The sequence below is a fragment of the Callospermophilus lateralis genome, chromosome 11, assembly GCF_048772815.1.
Source record: "Callospermophilus lateralis isolate mCalLat2 chromosome 11, mCalLat2.hap1, whole genome shotgun sequence".
In the NCBI taxonomy this organism is placed as follows: domain Eukaryota; kingdom Metazoa; phylum Chordata; class Mammalia; order Rodentia; family Sciuridae; genus Callospermophilus; species Callospermophilus lateralis.
In genome coordinates this window covers 96363628-96384424 of record NC_135315.1, presented here as the reverse complement: position 1 = coordinate 96384424, position 20797 = coordinate 96363628, and the positions used below count along the sequence as shown (strand labels likewise).

General features: G+C 37.5%; 1 protein-coding gene across 1 annotated transcript in view; it reads left to right on the top strand.

The window, feature by feature from the left end:
* The first annotated feature begins 12933 nt into the window (after positions 1-12933).
* Positions 12934-20797, top strand: part of LOC143410709 (contactin-3-like) — a 55006-nt gene continuing 47142 nt past the window's right edge. Inside the window, exons 1-2 of the mRNA XM_076871481.1 lie at positions 12934-13078; positions 15706-15881. Of these exons, the coding sequence (XP_076727596.1) occupies positions 12934-13078; positions 15706-15881 (321 nt within the window). The remainder of the gene's footprint in view (positions 13079-15705; positions 15882-20797) is intronic.

Sequence of the window (20797 nt, the reverse complement as noted above, 5' to 3'; positions counted from 1 at the left end):
CCCCATGAGAAGACTAGGAGCATGTGCAAGTGAAGTCATTGCTATCCAAGGGTTTGGAAGTGGGCTGGGACTCACAGAAGGCATTCTGTGAAATCACGTTCTCTCCACTGTGCCCATCCACCACCCCAGCATGTTCCTACACAGCTTCTGCATTAACTGCAGGGTAGCTAAAGTTTCAGTGCATTTGAATCATTATTTACATGAATCAGTCATACCTAACTGGTATGCATTATACTTTGTGTTAATCATCTGTGTGACATGAAGTTAAATATTAAGTTTCAATGGTTTCTTTATTTAACTTTAACAGGTACAAGGAGCAATATATCAAATGGGTCATATCTTGGGTCTGTTGCCTATCAACCTGTGTGTTTTAGACAAGTTACATAGGCCCTGAGTTTTGGTTTCCTTATGTAAAAATCCTTGACTTACAGGGTTAGTAAGCCTGTTGGTACCAGTTGCTTAGTATATGCTCTTGGCAATAGGTGGGCAAATGAAATTGGTTGTATCTGACAAGCGGAGAAACACATGGGTTCCTTTGGACAAATTAGGTAGTACTACCCCTGCCCCATTTCTTCCACTCAGTGGAAAGATAATAATAGTGGTTTTAAAGTCCCTAGCTTCTACATAGGTACTCAAAAATAAGTACCTGATGCCTTTGATACTATTTTTAACCTGACTTGATTTTTTTTTCGTAGTGTCAGACACCTTCAGAGTACCTGAATGGAAAGGAAAGCTTGTACCTTTCTTTATGGTGCAATAATCTCTTTTATATTATTCAAACTTTCTTCAGTAAATGAATTCCACATAAATATCATGGTAAAGACATCAGCGACAAATGGTCTCTGAAAGTGTATCAACTAAACTTTGCAGATGACCAAGTGTTTCTTAAATTGAGCTTCCAGATTTGTTTTTGATGGATTATGAAAGTTGGGAACTTTGTCAATGTTATAATTTCGGTGAGGGAAAGCTGATTAATGAATCTGAATGAGCCTGTCAGAATACACTTCAATCCAGTTTGTTGCAAGAACTGGGTAAATTAATTGATATCCATGCCCAACTCAAATGTTTTATTTGCCTGTCAGAATACACTTGAATCCAGTTTGTTGCAAGAACTGGGTAAATTAACTGGTATCCATGCCCAACTCAAATGTTTTATTTATTTGGAGGATCTTCCCATGCACATTCCTTTAGTCATACTGCATGTCTCACCCAAACCCTAAAGCCAGTGTACACTTGTCCACAGCCCAATCCATTTTCCTTATTTCTGCTCTCACTCAAAATTACATATATAATTATATGTGTGTGTATACAATTAATTAAAACAAACAAATATATTATGTTTTAATTAATTGTATAAAACCAAAATATCATTGCATACCACTTTTGCATATTTTTTCTGCTAAAAAGTTTGCAATAGGAAGAAACAGGAGCTTTCCCTTAAACTAAGCATACTGACTCTTTGGTACCATCAGTATAGAAGTGGTAGAGCATACACCATTGCCTTTTCAATAACTCTTAAAGAACAAAGGAGGAGACTTCCCTTTACATTCTTCACGTATGCTCTTACAATTTCCTCTGGCTTGAGTTTATTTTCTTCTCAACCTAGGAAACTCCAACTCATGTCTCAAGGTCTGGCTTGGTCTTACCTGCCAATAGCACTCTTCCTGAAGCACAGTGGGCAGCCATAACTGCTCTTTCTGTTTTGCTATTGTGACTCCCTCATGTCTGTCATATCAGTTATCCCACCAGGGAATTGGCAGTTCCTGCAGAATGCAGTGCACTTGAATTCTGGCACAACCCTTGCCTTATCCATCCTGTGTTCCCAGCTTCTCCGACATACATCTTTGTTCATGTCAACCTTCATTCACTCCTCAAATATTCATTTAGCATCTACTGTTCCCACTAATGATTGCTGCATAACAAATAACCCCGAGGCTTAATGGTGTAATAGAACAGCCATTTTATCATCTCTCAGGGTTTCCATGGGTCACAAGTCCAGGAACACTGCAATTGGCTGGATGGTGCATGCTCAGGCTATCTCAGTCGGGGCTAGAGCAAGAGAAACCAGAATACGCTTCTCAGAGAGACCTTTCTCCTCCTGCTGTCCCAAGACCTCTCATTGTGGTCTCTATACACAGCTATTAGGGGTTTCCTCCCAAAGGGATGCCCTTTCAGGAGTCAGAATAATTCCTTGAGCATCCACAGGCATGAAAAGTGAGGATTCACAGTAGCAAGATGGAAGCCCAATCATCTAGGCCCCTGAGTTGATTTCCTGTTCTATAGCAAATGCCTGAGAGATCAACTTATAAAGGGAAAAGATTCATTGTGTCCCACAATTTTAGAAGTTTCTGTCAATCATCACCCATTGTTTAGGGCCTTTGGTGAGGCAGCACTTTATAATGGCAGCATGTTTGAAGCAAAACCACTCTCCTTAGAGTTAGGAAGGCAAAGAGGGGAGGAAAGCTGGGTCCTCCTATCCCCTTTGAAGACCATCCTCATCTACCAAAAGACCTCCCCCAAGGCTCCCCATCCTACTGCTTCTACCAGCTCCCAATACGTGGGGACCAAGCTGATTCCACATGCCCTTTTGATAAACAATTACAATCCAAACTCCCAAGACCCAGTGCCATTTCTCTGCATTCCATTGGTTCCAAAGATCAAAGGAAGGGGAGCTGGACTCCCTTTTTTTATTCCTTCCCTGGACTTTCTTGAGTTATGCTTGACAAGTAAAGGTTGTGTATATTTAAAGAATACAAGGTAATGTTTTGACACACAGTGGGAAATGACTGCTGCCATCAAGCTAATTAATATATCCATCACCCCACATAAGTAACATTTTAATGCATATGAAAGCAGTTAAGATCAACTCTCTTTCAAGATTTCAAGTGTACAGCAGAAAGTTATTAGCTATAATCACCATGTTGCACATTAGACTTTCAGAATTTATTCATACTACATAACTGAGCCTTTATATTCTTCAACCAACATCTCCCCAGTTTTCTTACTCTCCAACCCCTGGCAAACACTGTGCTGCTCTCTGCTATTATGAGTCTGACTTTTTAAAATTCTACATGTAAGCAATGTCATGCGATATTTGTCTTTCTGTGTCAGGACTATTTCTTTCAGCAGGTCCTGCAGATTCATCCATGTTGTTGCAAATGAATGGATTTTCTTCTTTTCTAAGGCTAATGTGTTTATCTGCTGATGGACTTTCTTATGTACTGGAGATTTAACCCAGGGTCTCATGCATGCTAGGCAAGCATACCTCACTGAGTTATATCACCAGTAACCCATTTTTTAAAAATTCTGTTTTGAGACTGGGTCCCATTAATTTGCCGAGGCTGATCTAGAAATTGTGATTCTCCAGGTTTAGCCTCCCAAGTATCTGTGATTATAAGTGTGGGCTGCTGCACACAGCTACTAGTGGACTTCTTAGAGGAGCAAAAGCAAGATGGCTTGGATATGAGGTAACCCCCAAGGAATCATGGTGAAGGCTTTATCCCCAGTGCAGTGATGTTCATAGTTGAGTGATTAGACCACAAGGATTCTGATTTCATCCATGTTTTAATCCATTAATAGCTACATGCACTATTGGAAAATGGTGGAAAGTGTAGTTAGGTGGGGCACGGTTGGAAGAAGTAGGTCACTGGGAATATGCCCATGGGAACTGTATCTTGTCCCGGGTCCCTTTTCTCTCACCTCTTTCTCTGTGCTTCCTGGCTTAAGTGTGCTAAGCAACTTTCCTCCAACGTGACCAACTGCCATGATGATCTGTCCTATGAGGCCTGCCTACCATAGGCAAAAATCTCTGGAAAATCATGAGCCAAAATAAACGTTTCCCCCCTTTTCCCCCCCTTTTAAGTTGTTCTCAGGTATTTGTCAAATGATGAAAAGCTGACTAACACACCAGAAAATTCCATGGGTTGGAGATCATGGTATCCATGTTTGGGAAGTGCAGTTGGAAACACGGACCATGTGCTTTGCATTGTTCTGAGCTCTGAGGATAGAGGATGAATTAGAAAGACATGCCCTCTTCTTCATGGGTTTTGCATAAGGAAGAGACCAAATATAAGTAAGCTAAAAGAGATCATTTCTTTAGACATAAAAGAAATGAAAAGAATGATTATATAGTGCATTTGAAAAAGGCCTTATTAATGAAGTAATTTTTTAATAGAAAACTAATCAGGAGGAAGGGCAGTGACACTGAAGTGTCATGGGATTGGGGGGAGTAAAAAACATTAAATCCCACAGATGAACGTCGTTGAAGACTTGGCAAAAATGTTAGATTTTATTTTAAATGGAATGTGAAATCATTTAAGCTGTGAAAGCAAGAGTAACATAATCTGATTAAAAATAACTCTGTCTGCAGTGTGGAGAGTGGTTTGAATCGAAAAAGGAGAAAAGCAATGAATCTGATTAGGAGACAACTCAGGGTAACTGGAGAATATTTAGAGTTAGATAGTAGAAATGAAGAAGAGGATATATTAGGGAGGTAGAACTGGATGAATATGTTCCTCAGATGTAAATTTTTATATGTAATAATTACACTTAATTATGCATGAATTACATGGATCCCCTTGGCCATTAGAATAGAAGTCTCTAAAGAATAGGATCTATTTCTTACTCATAGTTTTCAAAAATTTGTAGTGCTTTATAAGTACTCAACAATACTTGTTGAAGGTTTTCATCCTCTCTTGAGCAATGTGCCATGTATTAAACATATCTATAATTTTTTTTTAATTTAATTTGTTCAACTGTTCCTGCAAAATATGTAAAATTGATTTTAAAATAGATTTCTATCCTTGAGATCTCCTATTTAAAATATGGACAGTTCAGTTATAGTATTTTCTCCCCTTCTGGAAGCCTTTCACAGAAGAAGTGAATGGATATGTAGATGGATGATAGATGGATGGATGATGGGTGAATAAATGGTGAATGAATAGATGAGTGGATAGATGGGTGGGTGGATGAAAGTTTGGGTGTGTGGATGGATGGGTGGATAGATGGTGGACAGATGGATGGTAGATGAATGGATGAGTGTATGGGTGGGTATGTGGATGGATGGATAGATGGATGCTCAGATGGTTGTATAAGATACAATTGCCATAGCATTTTTATACAAGGAAGTTATCAGGTAGAGTGGACATGATGATTGCTGCCTTCCATATTCTGATGCTTCCATATTCTGATTTTTCATCTGTTATGAAATTTCTATCAAGTTAGTATACTTAGGTCAACTTTTCACTGCCTACAAAACTTTAAAAAAAATCATTTTGCTCTGTGACCTGTTTTTTACTTTGTGATCTTATTTGTGAATTTTCTAATTCTGTCCTAATGCAGATTTCATTGCTAGGGCAGTTTCTGTGGGAAGATGAGAGTATATGACTCTTTTAAAATCTAAAATCCTGGGGAAAAGTCTATATATTAAGGTAGAATATATAAAAAAATCTGTTTCTAAAAAATGAAGAGCTGATTTTCTGACCTTTTACATTTAAGTGCCAGACAAATAAATACCTTTAATTTTAGTGTGAAGATATGGTTAGGCACTGAATTTTTCACAGTATTTATTAATTGACTTAGTTGGAAAAATCATAGTACTTTCAAGTTTTACTTAAATTTATGTTTTTCTAATTTAGATAATTTGAAATTCTTATACCTCAGTATATTTATTATTTCTTTATTACTTCCCCCTGGTTTTAATCACTCTGTGTCTTCTTATTTATGTTATTACTTGTATCATGTCTCTTTCCAAAGCATTTGAGACCGTTTGTGAAAGTACACACAGACCAAACATTGAGAGGAAAATTTGGAGAGAAATATATTCCAGATTTCTAATTGACTTAAATGTGAGTTACATTAGGGTAGCAAAAATCCTTACCAGGGAATATTTATTGCTTATAGCAGAGCATGTTTCATACCACAGGTTTAGAAATGTGCTACAGAATGAATGTGTGAGGTTCATTTATAGAATATGTGCCACCAGTTGTACTCCTTAGTGGAGGTCCACAATTTGGACCCAGAACTTTGTGCCAACAAATGAATGGAGAAAAATACTGCTTATTAATAAACAGTATCCATAGAATGCAATAAAACCATTTGATGAGGAGATATACAACTCTCAATAGACCAAGAAATGCATACATGTGAACCCAAATCTAATGGATACTCATGAGAACCAAGAAAGGCAAAACATCCTTAAAACAAAATTGAACCAATTAATTTTCTTCTCCCAGTCCAGAGAGAACTATCAGTTTAAAAAAAAACATTCTAGGGACTGGGGACATATCTTTGTGGCAGAGCATTTGCCTAGCTTATGCAAGCTACTGGGTTCAATCACTAATGCTGCAAGAGAAAAGGCAGCTGGGGGGGGGGAGACTCAAGCCTCTGGAAGAGTATATGAGTCATGTTTCTTTTAGCTACTTTTGTGTGATTTTTTTTAATGTGCATATTTTTAATAAGTTCAAGTGTATGTTCAGCATCAAGAATTTGGAGATCATAGGAAGTTCTGCTGTGAAGATATAAAGTCAAATGCCTAAAAGTCAATTAGGTTAGTATTGAAGTTTCTATCCTCTTACTAAGATTGTGGTGACTCCCCAGGACCTGTGACTGAATAGGCTGTTAGTGCTTCTCTGCATGGAAGAGGATCCAGAAAGTTCAGATTGTAATTTTTGAGATTTCTCTGGGAAAACAGATTGGAACCAACTCCATAGGGTGGACAGATGTATGAGTCTAGACCTGTGTATTTGAGTTATGCAACATTAGCACTCTATTTTGGGCAAGATGATTTATAAGGAACAAATTCTCAAATGTGCAACAGTCATCATAGGAAAAAAGTCTCTCTGTAAGGCACTTCTAGAAAGGCTAACACTGGAGGATCTAAGACAAAAATTCCAAACATACTTCTGAATCATTGGGTGAGTTGAATTGCCAGCAAAAGGTCCCAACCTGATGCCTGGAGAATTGTAGAAGATCTTCTCCATCCTCACTTGTATCAGAACTCTTGTCATGTGTGCATTTGTTCTACAGAGAGTGACCTCAAGAATCTTCAAGTGCTAAAACAAGTTTTATACCCTAGAATGGTTAGTAATGCTGAATGAATTTTCAAATGATGACTTGAATATTGATGAATATCTATAAAGGAGGATAACCTTGGAATTGGAGCATTGGGGCACAACTGTTCTGTCTTGCAAGAACTGAACAATAAGATAGGTGCTTGTTGGTTGCCCTTAATTTATAATTAAGCCTTGTCCTTCCTACATAGAAGATTGTTTCAGTACCATTTATTTTTGTTGAGAAAATAAATGTTTATGGAAAAAACAGTGTGTGCAAAATACCAATTCTTGGTAGCATGCTTCCTTTAGAAATTTATGAACTCTTTCAAAGAATTGACTGAAGGATTTTAAACAGAATGATTAGACAAGTTACAGAGCCTGACTTTGACACATAGTTTGAAGATGGATAGTCCAATGACCATAGTGCAGAATACTGCTTCTCAGAGTGTGGTCCCCACTTCAACTCCACCAGATACACTGGGGAATTATTAGAAAAGCAAATCCTTGGGTCATCTCCAGCCTAATCTGACAGTAGACCCAACAACTGCTAATTTAACAAATTCTCCAGGTAACTGGTGCCTAGTAAAGTAACTCACCAGACTTCCCTCAGCTAGGATAAGACAGGCTTCCATGATTTATAGCCCTACTAAGACTTCCCAAAGGAAGATCAGTGTTGCTTCCCCCCAAAAAAATCAATTTGGGTCCACAAAAATAATTCAGCATCCTCTATAACCTTTGAGTTGATGAAATTCCTCCTATGCACATACCATAAGTCTTTTGCACTTCAGTGTTATTGTTGGAATTGACTTCCTTTCTAGGGTTTCTACTTTCTAAAGAGGAGGACACTCATTAGAGTATCATCTGGGTCTTTCTCCAACTTCTTCATAGGGAATTGTCTGGCTCCTGAATTTCTGTGGAAGATCCTAGCATAATGGGTCTCCTCCCTATTCTCTATTTGGTATCTGCCAGTTGGGTGGGGGTGCATGTCCTGCTGTTCTGTTTATTACACAGTTGGGCCTACCTGTAAGGGTAGCACCACTGGTTTTTCACAAGTGCCAATGAAGTCCAGTCTACCACATTCTGAGATGAGGTGTCAGGAGCCCATGGTTGCTCACTGAAGCAGTTTGCATCACTTTATCTGTAATATAAGCAATAAAGTGGATGGTTTTGGTTTTCATTGATTTGAATCAGGGATCAGAGAAGAAGAGAGCCCAGGGTGGGGACCTCTGAGTCTTAATTATTATACTCTTTGAAGTTTTCTTTCAATATATAATCCATCAAACCATCATTTATCTTATTTGTCTGGGATTTTTATTTGTTTGTATTATCATTTAATATTTGAGTATTTGTGATATTTGTGGATATTCTTTTGTTTACAGATGCAAATATTTCAAATGAATTATTGCCTGGGCCTCATGAATGAATTAAGTGCACAGTTGAATATAATCATTTAGACTGGAAATCCTCTTTAAAGGTCCTTTTTTTCCCTACAGATTTGAGTCCTCTAGAGAGAAAATTTTTGTCACTTTCATATAAATTCATTTAGCTCCAGATATATTTGACCTGATAATATACATTTAGAAAGACTGAATTAAAGTGAAGCAAATGACCTTTTATTGTTAGTTCCATCCTTATGAATATGAAGGCATGTCTGTTGGTCTCAATTCAGTGTTTCCCCAGCTGCAGAGTGAAGCCAATCTCCATCTACTCTAGGACTTCAGGTGCCTGCTCCATGGAACATGTGTGTCCGGCAAAACCACAGAGCCACTTCTGATTTCACTGCTACCTTCCTCAAAGATATGATCATTAATAGTTGACTCTTTCCCCTTCCGCTTCTCTTTTCCTAGTAGATTGTCTGACTAATGATCACTAAACAAACACTGTTGGGTTTATAAGATGAAAGACCAGAAAGAATGAAAGTCTAGTATTATTTTTCTAAACACTGTCTGCAGGTGATCTTTGAACTGTAGGAGGGACAGTGCTTCTGCCAAACTTGTAGGTGTGAGAGTAGCTGTAGGTGAGAAGATACCCTGTCTTTTTCTCTGGTGTTTATTTTGTCTCCGTTTCATCAATACATAGTTCCTTTCCTTGACTGTCATTATCTAGCATATGCATGGTGAGTGCTTTTCTCTTGGAACTAATTGTATGCAAACAGCCCTTAGAATACATGCTCAGAAGGCACTACCCAAAATAGCATTGTCAATTTTCTGTACAGCAGTAATCAGTTCGACTTTATGTGGTCTCATCTCTGCTGAGGTGCACTTCCTGAGTAAAGGAGGAGTGGCAGTGTGTTTGTTAAATCCAAGTTGAATAAGTTGCCATCATATTCAGAACACAGGCAAAGGGAAAGCAGTATCTTCAACACCCTGCTTTATATATGGAGCACCCCACACTTTCCATGTTCTGGAACACACTGTTATTACGGATGCTTAAATGCCATCCTAAAGCACAGGTCAGCGTTGCCTAGACAACATTATACTTTCTGAGCAAACAGTGTTTTTTAAAAGTCATAAATTCAATGCCATCACTGAATTATATCATGGATCATTAGAGCAGCTCAGAGTAATTACGTTGACTTATCCCAAACCATCCGCAGACTGCATAAAGTTAAGGGAAACAATTAACCTCTTGCTACAACAGAAAAGGCCAATAAAAATTACACATAAAGGTATATTATGAAACTGATCAAGAAGTTAAAATGCCACAGTGATTTAAATTGCCCATTACTCAAAGCAAACTGGAATACCATGTTTCTGAATGTTAATCTCAGAAATCTTTATTTAACCTTCTGTGCCAAGACTAGAGTCTCTCATTGTTATCTATATTTTCAGCTCTGTTTGCAGAAAAACCTGTTCCCAGAAAGCTTAGAAAGCAATTTCATTTATAGTGAAGTGGTATAAAATTTTCACTTCAAATCTCTGTAGGGAAGCTTGGCTTATTGAAGGTTTTCTGTTGAGAAACAATTACTTCATCCATTTACTGAATATTGTTTATTTTTATGTTGTGCAAAATGCCCTGTGGGCCTTTTAGAACTTACTGGAAGAACCAATTTAGGAAGAAAATAACCAATTAGCTCAATTTTTATGATACACACAGAGTTTACATTCTTTGAGAGTCATTATGTTTGTTTTCAAGTCCTCCAGTGATTCCTAAGATGTTAGTCCTGGCCTGTGAAGTTGTGCCTCATGTCAACATGGCCATGAAGACAGATTTACCCAATTTTAACTTGAGTTAATACGATGAAGGACTTCTTGTTCTCCCAATATTCCAAATAATTTCTTATTTTTAGTGGAAATTTACTAATTCATAACATGAAGAGATAACTGGAATTACCTATCTTACTTTTGTGATATCAAGATCAGAAGCTATAAATGAAAGCTCAACATCTGATCAGTCAACAGGAGGCATTTTTTTTGTCTTTGTTTGAAAGCTTACTAATTCATCGAGTTTCCAGTTCTGTCCCCTTCCTGTCATTCAAACCAGATGAGTTTGCCTCTGCCATTTAAATGTCTTCCTAACCTTCTGATATCATTGGCCAGCTTCCTTTCTTTACATAGTTAAAGTCTCCAGAAAATCTTCATTTTCTTTTCATGGGTGACATTTGGAGAGCAGTGTTTTGGATCAAGTGATATTCTCTTTGTGTGTCATGGCCCCCAGATTTTACTGATGGGATCAGCAACTAGAATGTGCTGGGAGCAGTGTCCTTGATTACAGTTTCTCTTTCTTCCAAGGAGTTTCTCGATCGGATATCCCATCACTCTCTTTTCCTCAATTAGATTCTCAATTTATCCTTTACCTCTCCCTCTATGTTGGCCTTTTCTTTAATAGTAATAGTAATTAGGAATTTTATCTTTGCTTTAGGTAAGTGATTTCTAGGTTTTCATATTGAGGATATAGTCTTCTTCCTACAGTCAATGAGGTACTTGAGAGGAAAGTCTCAGCAAGGATTGGGCAGGTGGAGCGAGAGAGGCATGATTTATACTTAAGTTTACTCCCCACGGTTCTCAAAATTCCTGATCTATACTTTCATATCTTAAATTTTCATACATCTTTCTACTCTTCAGGGAATTCAGTTATTATTGCATACTAATTAAAAAAAAGTCTTTGCTCTCTGGGAGACTAAGATATAAAGATATTTTTTGTAAAGTTCTTTGATTACCTTTTTGAGACAAAAATGGGCTTTTATTTTATACTAAACAAATAGTCACAGTTCATGAAGGAAATCAAATACAGTGTGCTTTTCTATTGATTCCTAGAAAAATTCTTGGAATTTTTAAATATTTTTAATGAAATTTCCCCAATTTGAAATACAATATTCTTGTTTTTTGATTTTCTTAGTAGGCCAAATATCCCAAACTCTTGTTTTTAACCTACCTTGATATAGTTAAGAAAAATAACACATGACTAGCAAACATTCATGGATAGCTCTCCTCAGGATCCAGGATCATGAACAGCTCCTTTGTACTGGTGCTAATTTTCTCTGGACCTCTTTACTTGAGAAAAGGTAGGAGGATGCAAATGAAAGTAAATCACCAGGCTATTAAAAAACCATACAAAATCAATGCTGCCCATATTATTTGATACATAAACTCTACTCACAGTGACTTTTTTGTGACTCTGTAGTTATAAAGATGTTACACATCTAAAAATCTTGCAACAAATAAGATAATATTTAAATCCTGAGTTGATATCCTCCATTCTATTCTAATATCCTTGTCATCTTACCTAGCTCTTCTATGGGTGGCCCAAAAAGTGGAAACATGTATTAACCATTCTGACACTGGGGCTCCAAAGCTTTTAAGAAGTTTGCCATACATTTGCATAAATGCAACACTCATGCATTAAGAATAGGAATCACAAAAGATAAAAGCCCTTCTCAGTTGTCAGTAGATAGTATAGATATAATGATTTTAGGAATTCAAAGAGAGAGAATATGATCATGAGTAGACAACTTGGGCAACAAAGGTACAAGGATCAGACGGATGAGAGATGATAATCCTATCTTGTTCTTTCTTGGTGCAAGTGACTCCCCTTCTAAGAGGACTTCTGAAACCCCCTACCTTGGAAGTGCACATCAAGTAATTCTTTTTCACCCTCTCTCTCTCCTTCAGAATACTTCTCAAATCTCTGAAATTTTCACATTTACTTAGTGGCTTAATGTCTGCGATTCTAGTAGACTGTTATTTCCACAAAGATGGAGACTTTTTATCTATAGGTAAAAAACCCCAGGGACTTTCCGAGTGCCTGTTGCATATAAGACACTTATAATATTTCCTTGATCAATTAGTAAGATGCTAAAGCTTTAAGTATTTCAAATGGATGCTCAAAAACTTAAAAGTAATATTAATCAAAGTTTTCAGAATCTTTACAATAGCTCATAGGTGACCACACAATTTTTATTTTTTACAAAACTTGAATTTTTATTAAGTCAACTGTGACTTTCCTAATTCATAATGAAAGACAAGCAGGTTTCTTGGTTTCCATATATTTTTTTTCAAATTTAAGGGAAATGATGACATGTCTGCTTTTTATTTTCTGAAAACTTACAAGGTTACCCCATGAGTAATCTACAACAATATATATTTTTGGAAAACATTTCACACTTATTTGATAAAGGCATTTACAAATTAGGTGCAATGTTAAGTAATGCTGTTTAGTAGTGCTGCATAAAAACATCATGCAAAGTTCAATTTGGTAGAGCATCTTTTCTTATTCAACTCTGTGTATCTATGCATGTTTTCTTTTCATTTTCTTTATTCCTAAAAGGCCATGGCTTAGTTTATCAGACCTTAACAGTATTAGCATAAGATAATAAATTCTGAAAAAAAATTGTTATTTATTTTTTGAAAAAAAAAGTTATTATTACACATTTATTGATCAAATGTACTTTTCCTTTAGATTTTCTTTTTTAAAAGATGGAGGACTCAAAATAGACAATGTGACAAAGGCTGACTCAGGAACCTATACCTGCACAGCAGAAAACCAGTTTGGGAAAGCCAATGGGACAACACACTTGGTAGTCACAGGTGCGTGTGTTTCGTCAAGATGGGTTTATCAGAGATGCGTTTCATGACATATATTATTATTATGGTTAAAGAAACTGGGCATGTGTTTTCCACAAAATGTGGTACATTGTGAAGGTAAAAAATGTGTTTGCGCTTGTGTTTCTAACAAGTGATGGTCAAGAACATGACACTGTATACTTCTATAGCACAGCACAGTGGACATGGTGAGGTACTTGGCTACTACTGTGCTGGGATGATGGGAAAATGGCATATGCTGATAATCTTTTATTTTATGTTCTCCTATTGGGTCAGATCTTCTAAGTGTGTTCTCTTTTTCATTTAAATTGGTCTTTTCTGGAGATGTTCAAGCTCATCAAATAACTGTTGATATCGATAAGATTTAAGTTTTGGGTTAATTTTGTTCATTTATCCATTCAGGGGAAAAAAAACGAGCACCTATTATGTACCCATTGTTTGAGCTGGATCAGTGAAAACATTGAAACAGAATCTTTAGTCATTCTTTTTACATTCTGCCCAAGATAGAGAAATGAAAATTAGGAAGAAGAAATAAGGAGATCATTAGAAGGAAGTATATTGCAAACACTTGAGAAAGTAAAGAGACTATATGAAGAAATATGAGTTAGAGTATGAATCAAGATAAGTGAGATGGAAATTTTGGTACAAAGACTCCAGGGAGATAAAGGAGATTACCAGGAGATTTCTAGGGTGCAGTTATGTGGACCAATTGTAGATCTTGCTAAGACTTCAGTTTTCACTTGAATTGAAAAGTGGAACTACTGCAAGGTTTTCAGCAGAGAAATAAGATGATGTGAAAGGGTGACTCTAGCTGTTTTTCAAAGTCTCAGGAGCCCATGACTGTTAACCAACAGGAAGTGATGATGATCCAAGTGAGATTGGCAGCTGAGGAGCTAATGGGATGGGATAAGATTCTGCATATATTCTGAAGGATAAGGTGTTTACAAATTGGATTTCAGGTCTCAGAAAGGAGTCAGGAGGGACTGCAGGGTGTGTGGTGAGCAAATGAAAAAAATGGCAGAACAGCTGAGATTGCTCAGGCTGTGGGTTTCAAAGCTTTGGGGTGAAAGAAGAGCATGAGCATAGTTTGGATGTTTAGAATATCGTTAGGATCTTTCCCTGTAAAGCAGATCAGAGATTTGCCAAAATCTTAGTGGATTAAAATAGCCTGGCTTCACTTTTCATGCATACTGCAAGTCCTCAGTGAGTCAGCTTTGCTTCCTCATTCAGGAACAAAGACCCCCAGTGTCTCCACCATCTGGGACAGTGCACGTCACCACAGAACAGGAAGGAGACACATCACATTACCTATTAGTTCCTGCAGAATTTTGCCTGTCGCTGCTACATGTAACTCTTACATACATTTCATCAGCCAAAGCATTGTACTCTGCTCTGCCTTAATTCAAAAGAGTTAAGAATTTAATCCTACAATGTACTTTATGGGAACTAATGGTGACTAACACCTAAGTGGAGACAGTGAGTAGGTGGTTGGATAGATGACCTTGGACTTGTGTAAATCAAAGATGAAGAGATAATTTCACAGTTGTTGGCATATAGATGAGGACTTGAAGCCAAGACACCATCTTAGATCACTTTAAAAAGAATTTTAAAAAGGACTGAGCTTGACACATTCATTGTACATTAAGAAATATAGTAGCAGAAGTGAGACCTTAAAGAGAGATAGAGAAAAGGAATGACCAGGACAGTAAATAATACTGCAGGAGCATGATGTCCCAAAAACCAGTTGAGGAAAGAGTACGAGGGAGAACCAGTGATCAAGTGTGACAGAGCTTAGAGGCTCAAAGAATGAGACCAAGACTTTATCATTGGGTCTCATAGCAGGGGACCTTGATGAGAACAGGTTAGTCAGGGAGACCTATGCCCAACTACTGGGTTAAAGAGGCTATTTAATCAAGAAAGTACAGACCACATATGCAAGTGACTTTTGAAGACATTTTCTGCCACATGGTGTAACATCAAGGGGAATGGCACTGGGAAAATTGGAGCAAGGAAATTTAATTCAGAAAAGATAGAAGGTTCATGGTAAGGGCAGGCAGAATGTGCCACAGACATTTCCACTAGGGAAAAAAACGACATCAGTTAACATTTTAGCAGAGTGCCCTCCCATTGCGCTTATTCTAAGCATCTCTAAGCTTATTCTGAGCTTTTCAAATCCACGTACACATCAAAGGTTTGAGTCTATTTGAATTTTGATGTTAATGTGTTTTTTAGTCATTGAAAGTTGGTGAAAACACAGTAGTTTCTGTTTCTCCCACTATATTTCACAAAACCATAAAACTAAGTTGAAATGGATTTTTCAGTCTTATTATAACTCTTGCTTACTGGTGACTTTCATCTTAAACTTTTGTAATCTGTTGACTCAGATATGCTAATTATTTTCAAAAAATTTGGTGGATCCCATGAAATGTATTATAGGACTGCATTAAAACATCTATTTTAACCATGGAGGCTTTTCATTGCATAGATGTGTGTGTATACCTAAGCATATAAAAGCTCACACACTATAGGGTGGATGAAGAATTTGCCTGTACAAATTGCTTTCATCACAACAGAAATGCTAAAGTTTTACTTATGAATTATCTCCCTAATAGAACCAACTAGGATAACGCTGGCGCCATCTAACATGGACGTTTCTGTGGGTGAAAGCGTCATTTTGCCCTGCCAGGCACAACACGATCCGCTGTTAGACATTATGTTCACTTGGTATTTCAAAGAGGCCCTCACGGATTTTAAGAAAGATGGATCTCACTTTGAGAAAGTCGGTGGGGTAAGTCATGATATTTTTGTCATCCTTTTTCCTATTGCTCAAGTCTGTAACACCTGGCCTTTAAAAAAAAAAAAAAACATCAGGCCCATAGGTGATGCTCTAGAAATGCATATTAAATGAGTGAATCTGGTGTCTCAATTCTGTTTTGATCTAATTTTGTTTGTGTAATTACCAGAAATTGAGCACATTTACTTTAACCTGCAATTTTAATTAAAACTGATGCATGTCGCACTTATACTAAATGCTATTCTTCATGAGAGGTTGTGGTTAGTATCCCAGGACATGGAAATTACTCTCACACAGGTGTTTACTTTGAACAGGTCATATTATGATGAACTGGGGGTAAGTTACATTTGATAAGTATTTTATCTGAATGCCTCACCCCAGTGTTTCTGGTAGCTGTTCTGGACAACAGCATAAGACTCTTCATTGTACAGGTGTACAAATTGAGGACTTGAAAAGTACAAAAACTTTGTTAGAGTCCCTTATCTGGTTACTGGTGGAACTTCAAGCCCAAATCTGTGGGTCTTCTTCAGGGTTCCATTCCATTTTGCCTCCTCACTGGTGAGGGTTCCATGTTAAAAATAAATAAATGAATAAAAGTCACAGATCTCAAGGAAAAATTGACACTTGGATAATGGCTCAGTGTTGGTGAGCCTCCAAGGCTGACCATCGACTGGTTGCATGTGTGTAACTTTAGGATAGCAGGGCCAGCCAACCTGCCATCTTAGTGCCTTGACTCGGAAACTTCCTACTGTATGGAGATGTCAAGCCTGGGTTTGTCCTTATGCATTTACCATGTAGGCATCCCCTGAAGCAGAAAGCCATATCAGGGTCAATTGAAATACATTCATGTGGCAACACCTTATTAAATATATGTATATACCTATACAGGTATATTAACGTATCAGGATCTTACACAGTTTTAACGATGATGCTAGGAATTTGAGGGTGTCCTCTCTCATATGTTTTAAACTCCTAATGCCCAATGCCTCATAATATGACCCTTATTTGGAAATAAGAGATTATTGCAAAAATAATTTAGTAAAATCAATCTGAGGTCTTCCTGAGTAACTGGTGTCCTTATAAAAAGAAGGCTCTGTAGACAGAGGCACAGAGAGATGCAGACACACAGGGGAAAGAAGGTCATAAGAACATGGAGGAGTCAGAAGTGTAGTTATTCTGCACCGACCCAGAAGTACCTGGGGCACCAGAAGCCAGAACAGGCAAGGAAGAAATCAGAATTACAGGTTCTGGAGGGAGCAGGGCCATACCAGCACCCACATTTCAGACCTCTGGCTGCCACGACCATGAGACGACATAATATGTTGCTTTAAGCCATCCACTTTGGGGATTTGCTAAGGCAATTCCTGGATATCAGTATTAAAAAGAGAAAATTTTTAAAAGAAAATGGAAAACTGAGATATTAGACATCTACCTAGAATTATGTACAATTGCAGTACCATTTTTGTTTTCTTTTTCTTTTTTTTTCTTTATTTGGTTTTATAAGTATTAGTTCTCTAATTGTTCTCACTGAATCAAAGCTTTGGAGAACATTCTTAATTGGTATAGTCCCTTAGCCTTTCTTTTACTATAAGTTTAAGTGCCTCCCACTTTTAAAAATTGTGACTGGTTTTTTTTTTATCACAACAGGAAAAGGCTTGTGCCAATATTTTCAGCTGACTTGCTGCTACATAGAGTCTTTTGCAATTTCTCCTTCTTGGATGGAAGGTGTGGGAGGGGTAAAAAGTTCACATGTCACTCCCCTGAGGGTCCTTTACTCAGGGTGGGAAAGGCTTCTTCTCTAGCCCAGCTGTTCTCCTAACTTAATTCTTAAATCAAGAATTCAGTTTGAGGGGCCAAGGGTGTGGCTCAGTGGTGGAGCCCTTGCCTGGCATATGTGAGGCCCTGGGTTTGATCCTCAGCACTGCATAAAAATAAATAAATAAAATAAAGGTATTGTGTCCATCAATAGCTAATTCTTTTTAAAAAATTCAGTTTGAAATATTAATTAATTTTGCCATATAATGTAGATGATTATGCTTTAGATTTATCAGCTGGATTCTAAGCTGTTGGTAATATTCCAACCAATATGGCACTCTCTGTCTTATTTAATGCTGAATAAATGTGTATTGCAAGACTGAATATCCCAAGCAGTTTGTCTGTAACATGCACCCCACAGCCACAAAGAGAGGCTCAAAGGCTGAACTTGATAGTTGCTCTCTAGAAGAGAACTTGTATTTAAGAACATTGGGGTTGATAATGTAATTTAACTCTCCTGATTTACATGGCACTGATGGGCTTTGCAGAAAGCATAAAATCATCTCTGTGAAGAGTCAAGCATCCGAAACGTGGAATTTCATAAATTAGTGCCATTGCTTGCCAATTCTGTTCCTTCTATAACATGCTAGTTCATGGCCTATGAATTTTTTTTATAGACTTGTGCCATTAGTAACTTAATATTCTCCCATCAGTATAAAACAGTAAGCCATGCAAGATGACATTGCCCTTAAGCACAAGCAATTAAGTAAATCTGTTTTCTATTGCATGAGAAGGGAATTATATAACAGCTCTCACCCTCTGATTCTGTATTCATTGCAGCGTGCACATTAATCCCTAGATAGTCTGCTTGCCTTTATTTCCCAGTATGTTCATAGATATATTTCTTGTTTTCCAAAATAGTAAAATGTGATCAAAGAAGCTGTTGAGTGAAGAAGTTACCCAGACAGGTGGATAGTAAGAGCCAAGTTTTTTAAATGGAGGAGTGGTTTAGGTTATAGAAAATCCCCCACTTTGAACCAATTCAGTCAGTTGTCTTTGGGACTATACTAGGTATTCATTACTTATTCATTTTTGGAAGCACATATCTTTTAGGGAAAATAATTCATAAATTCATAAAGCTCCAATAATTTAGACCAGATATATTAGTTAGGCTTGTGCTTTGTGCCAAAGGAGTTTGACAATACTGGTCACAGGTTTCTGCAAGGTCAGAATTATATATTCAGAAAAGCTTATTAAACCAAGTATCTGTAGAAAATTGGCACAAAGGAGAAGTCTATGTCCAAAGAAGTGCTTCAGACTGTGCCCATGGGACATGCTGAAGTCCTTTAATTAAATCAGCAGCCAAAGGCTTCCACTTAAGGGGGACTGTGTGCTAAGCGTGTCTTTAAAGGTGTGGTGTGGCTGATTCAAGAAGTGGGATTCGTGTTCAGAGGCACCAGAGTTCTAGAGCACTGTTGACTACTCAAAGATGCCTGTGGGTGAGCGGATCTCCTGAGTCTATGTTTCTTATTATCTGATCTCTCTTCACATTAGTGTTTGCATTTGCCTTGCTCTCTCCTTTCTGAGATCCGGTACACACTGGTCTCTGGAATGTAACTTTCTCTCCTGTTTATCAATATCTACATATGTCCCTATAGCATTCTCTATGCAGAGAATGTATATATTAGCACATGTGCAGTTGGTCTGCCATTTGCAAAGTGGAATAAGAGACTCAGGTCAAGCAATACGGATTTGGTGATATCCTATATTTAACCAGCCATTGTATGCACTCAGTCTGCAGGGGGTGGGGGGAGAAAAAGAGATTCTGTTATTTACACCTATGTAACATCTTTCTTTTCCTACTTTAAATACAGCTTATTTTCCACAAGTAGGAAAAGGGAAATAATTGTCCAAAGTTTAAGAGAAATAGAAGAGCATCATTGGCTGGTATCTAAACACCTGGGACCTGGCAATTGAAGTCTGAATTCAGGGATATTCAAAGATATTTTTGATGTGCTTAATCAGCTAAATTCAAGGTATAAGAGTCTTTTTGTGATAGGAGCTCACTGTGGGATAAAAGCATTCAAACGCAAACACACGAGGAGTTCACTGTGTATGCTCTGAGAATCCTTGGATTGTGTAGGTGCTTTAGCAATGAAGAATGTCAGAATCCATGCTGTGTGCTTTCCCCAACACTTGTGGGATTGGTTCTGTGATGAATTAAAATGTGTGTGGAAAGTAGTCACTTGAAGTAGTAAGAATTTTAGCAGTGACAATCCGCCGTTCACTTAACTGGCTCACTTCAATTTGATTGATTTCCACAGGCAACACAGTCTCACTCCAGTTATAGCAGCTACCCGCAAGCTTGATGCTTGAAGTATTTCCTAGCTCTCAGTTGTAGAGAGGAATATCTTTGAAGATGATAAATGGTGTGTGATAATACAATGTGGTCACTTTGGCTTGAACTGTTTGTGTGCAAGAGCTTAAATTTTAAAACCAGCCATTCTTTACTATACAAAACCAGGTAAAAGATCAATTATAGATTTTTAAATATGCATCTGTGGCACTTTTGTGTCACTTTGAGTTTTTCAATATATCCCTTAGTCATACTGTAAGTTTTATATCTTGTCCAAGTTAAAGGTGTTAGCTTATCTAGAAAGATCGTTAAGAAAATGTTCGCAGTAATCAGCCCACAAAATTGGATTTACCAGAGATGCTGTTATTATTCATGTTACAGACACTTCCACAAAGCACATTACCTCCCATACTGCTTCTCAGGGTGAAGATCAGGGTTCCCCAATTCCAGGCAGAAACAGCAAATGTAAAAACACTTCCCTATCTCAGCATTTTCTCAACCACATATGCAGAGACTCAGTCCCTGCTTTGAGTTGTTTTCCCAGGACTGTTTCTCATGTATGGTATTTATTAACATGAATGGTCCATATCCACCCCCAGTGGAAACCCTGTAAAACAAATTTGAATTTACAACAAGATAAGCAAGAGACAAACCAAGCACTGTGTAATGTATTATACTAAGACCCATAAAAACAGCAGAGTTACAATAAAAATCAGACTATCAAGAAAAAACTGTAAATGAAGAGATGTGCAAATATTTATCAGGCAAATGCAACAAAAGAGAGAAACGAATGCTAATT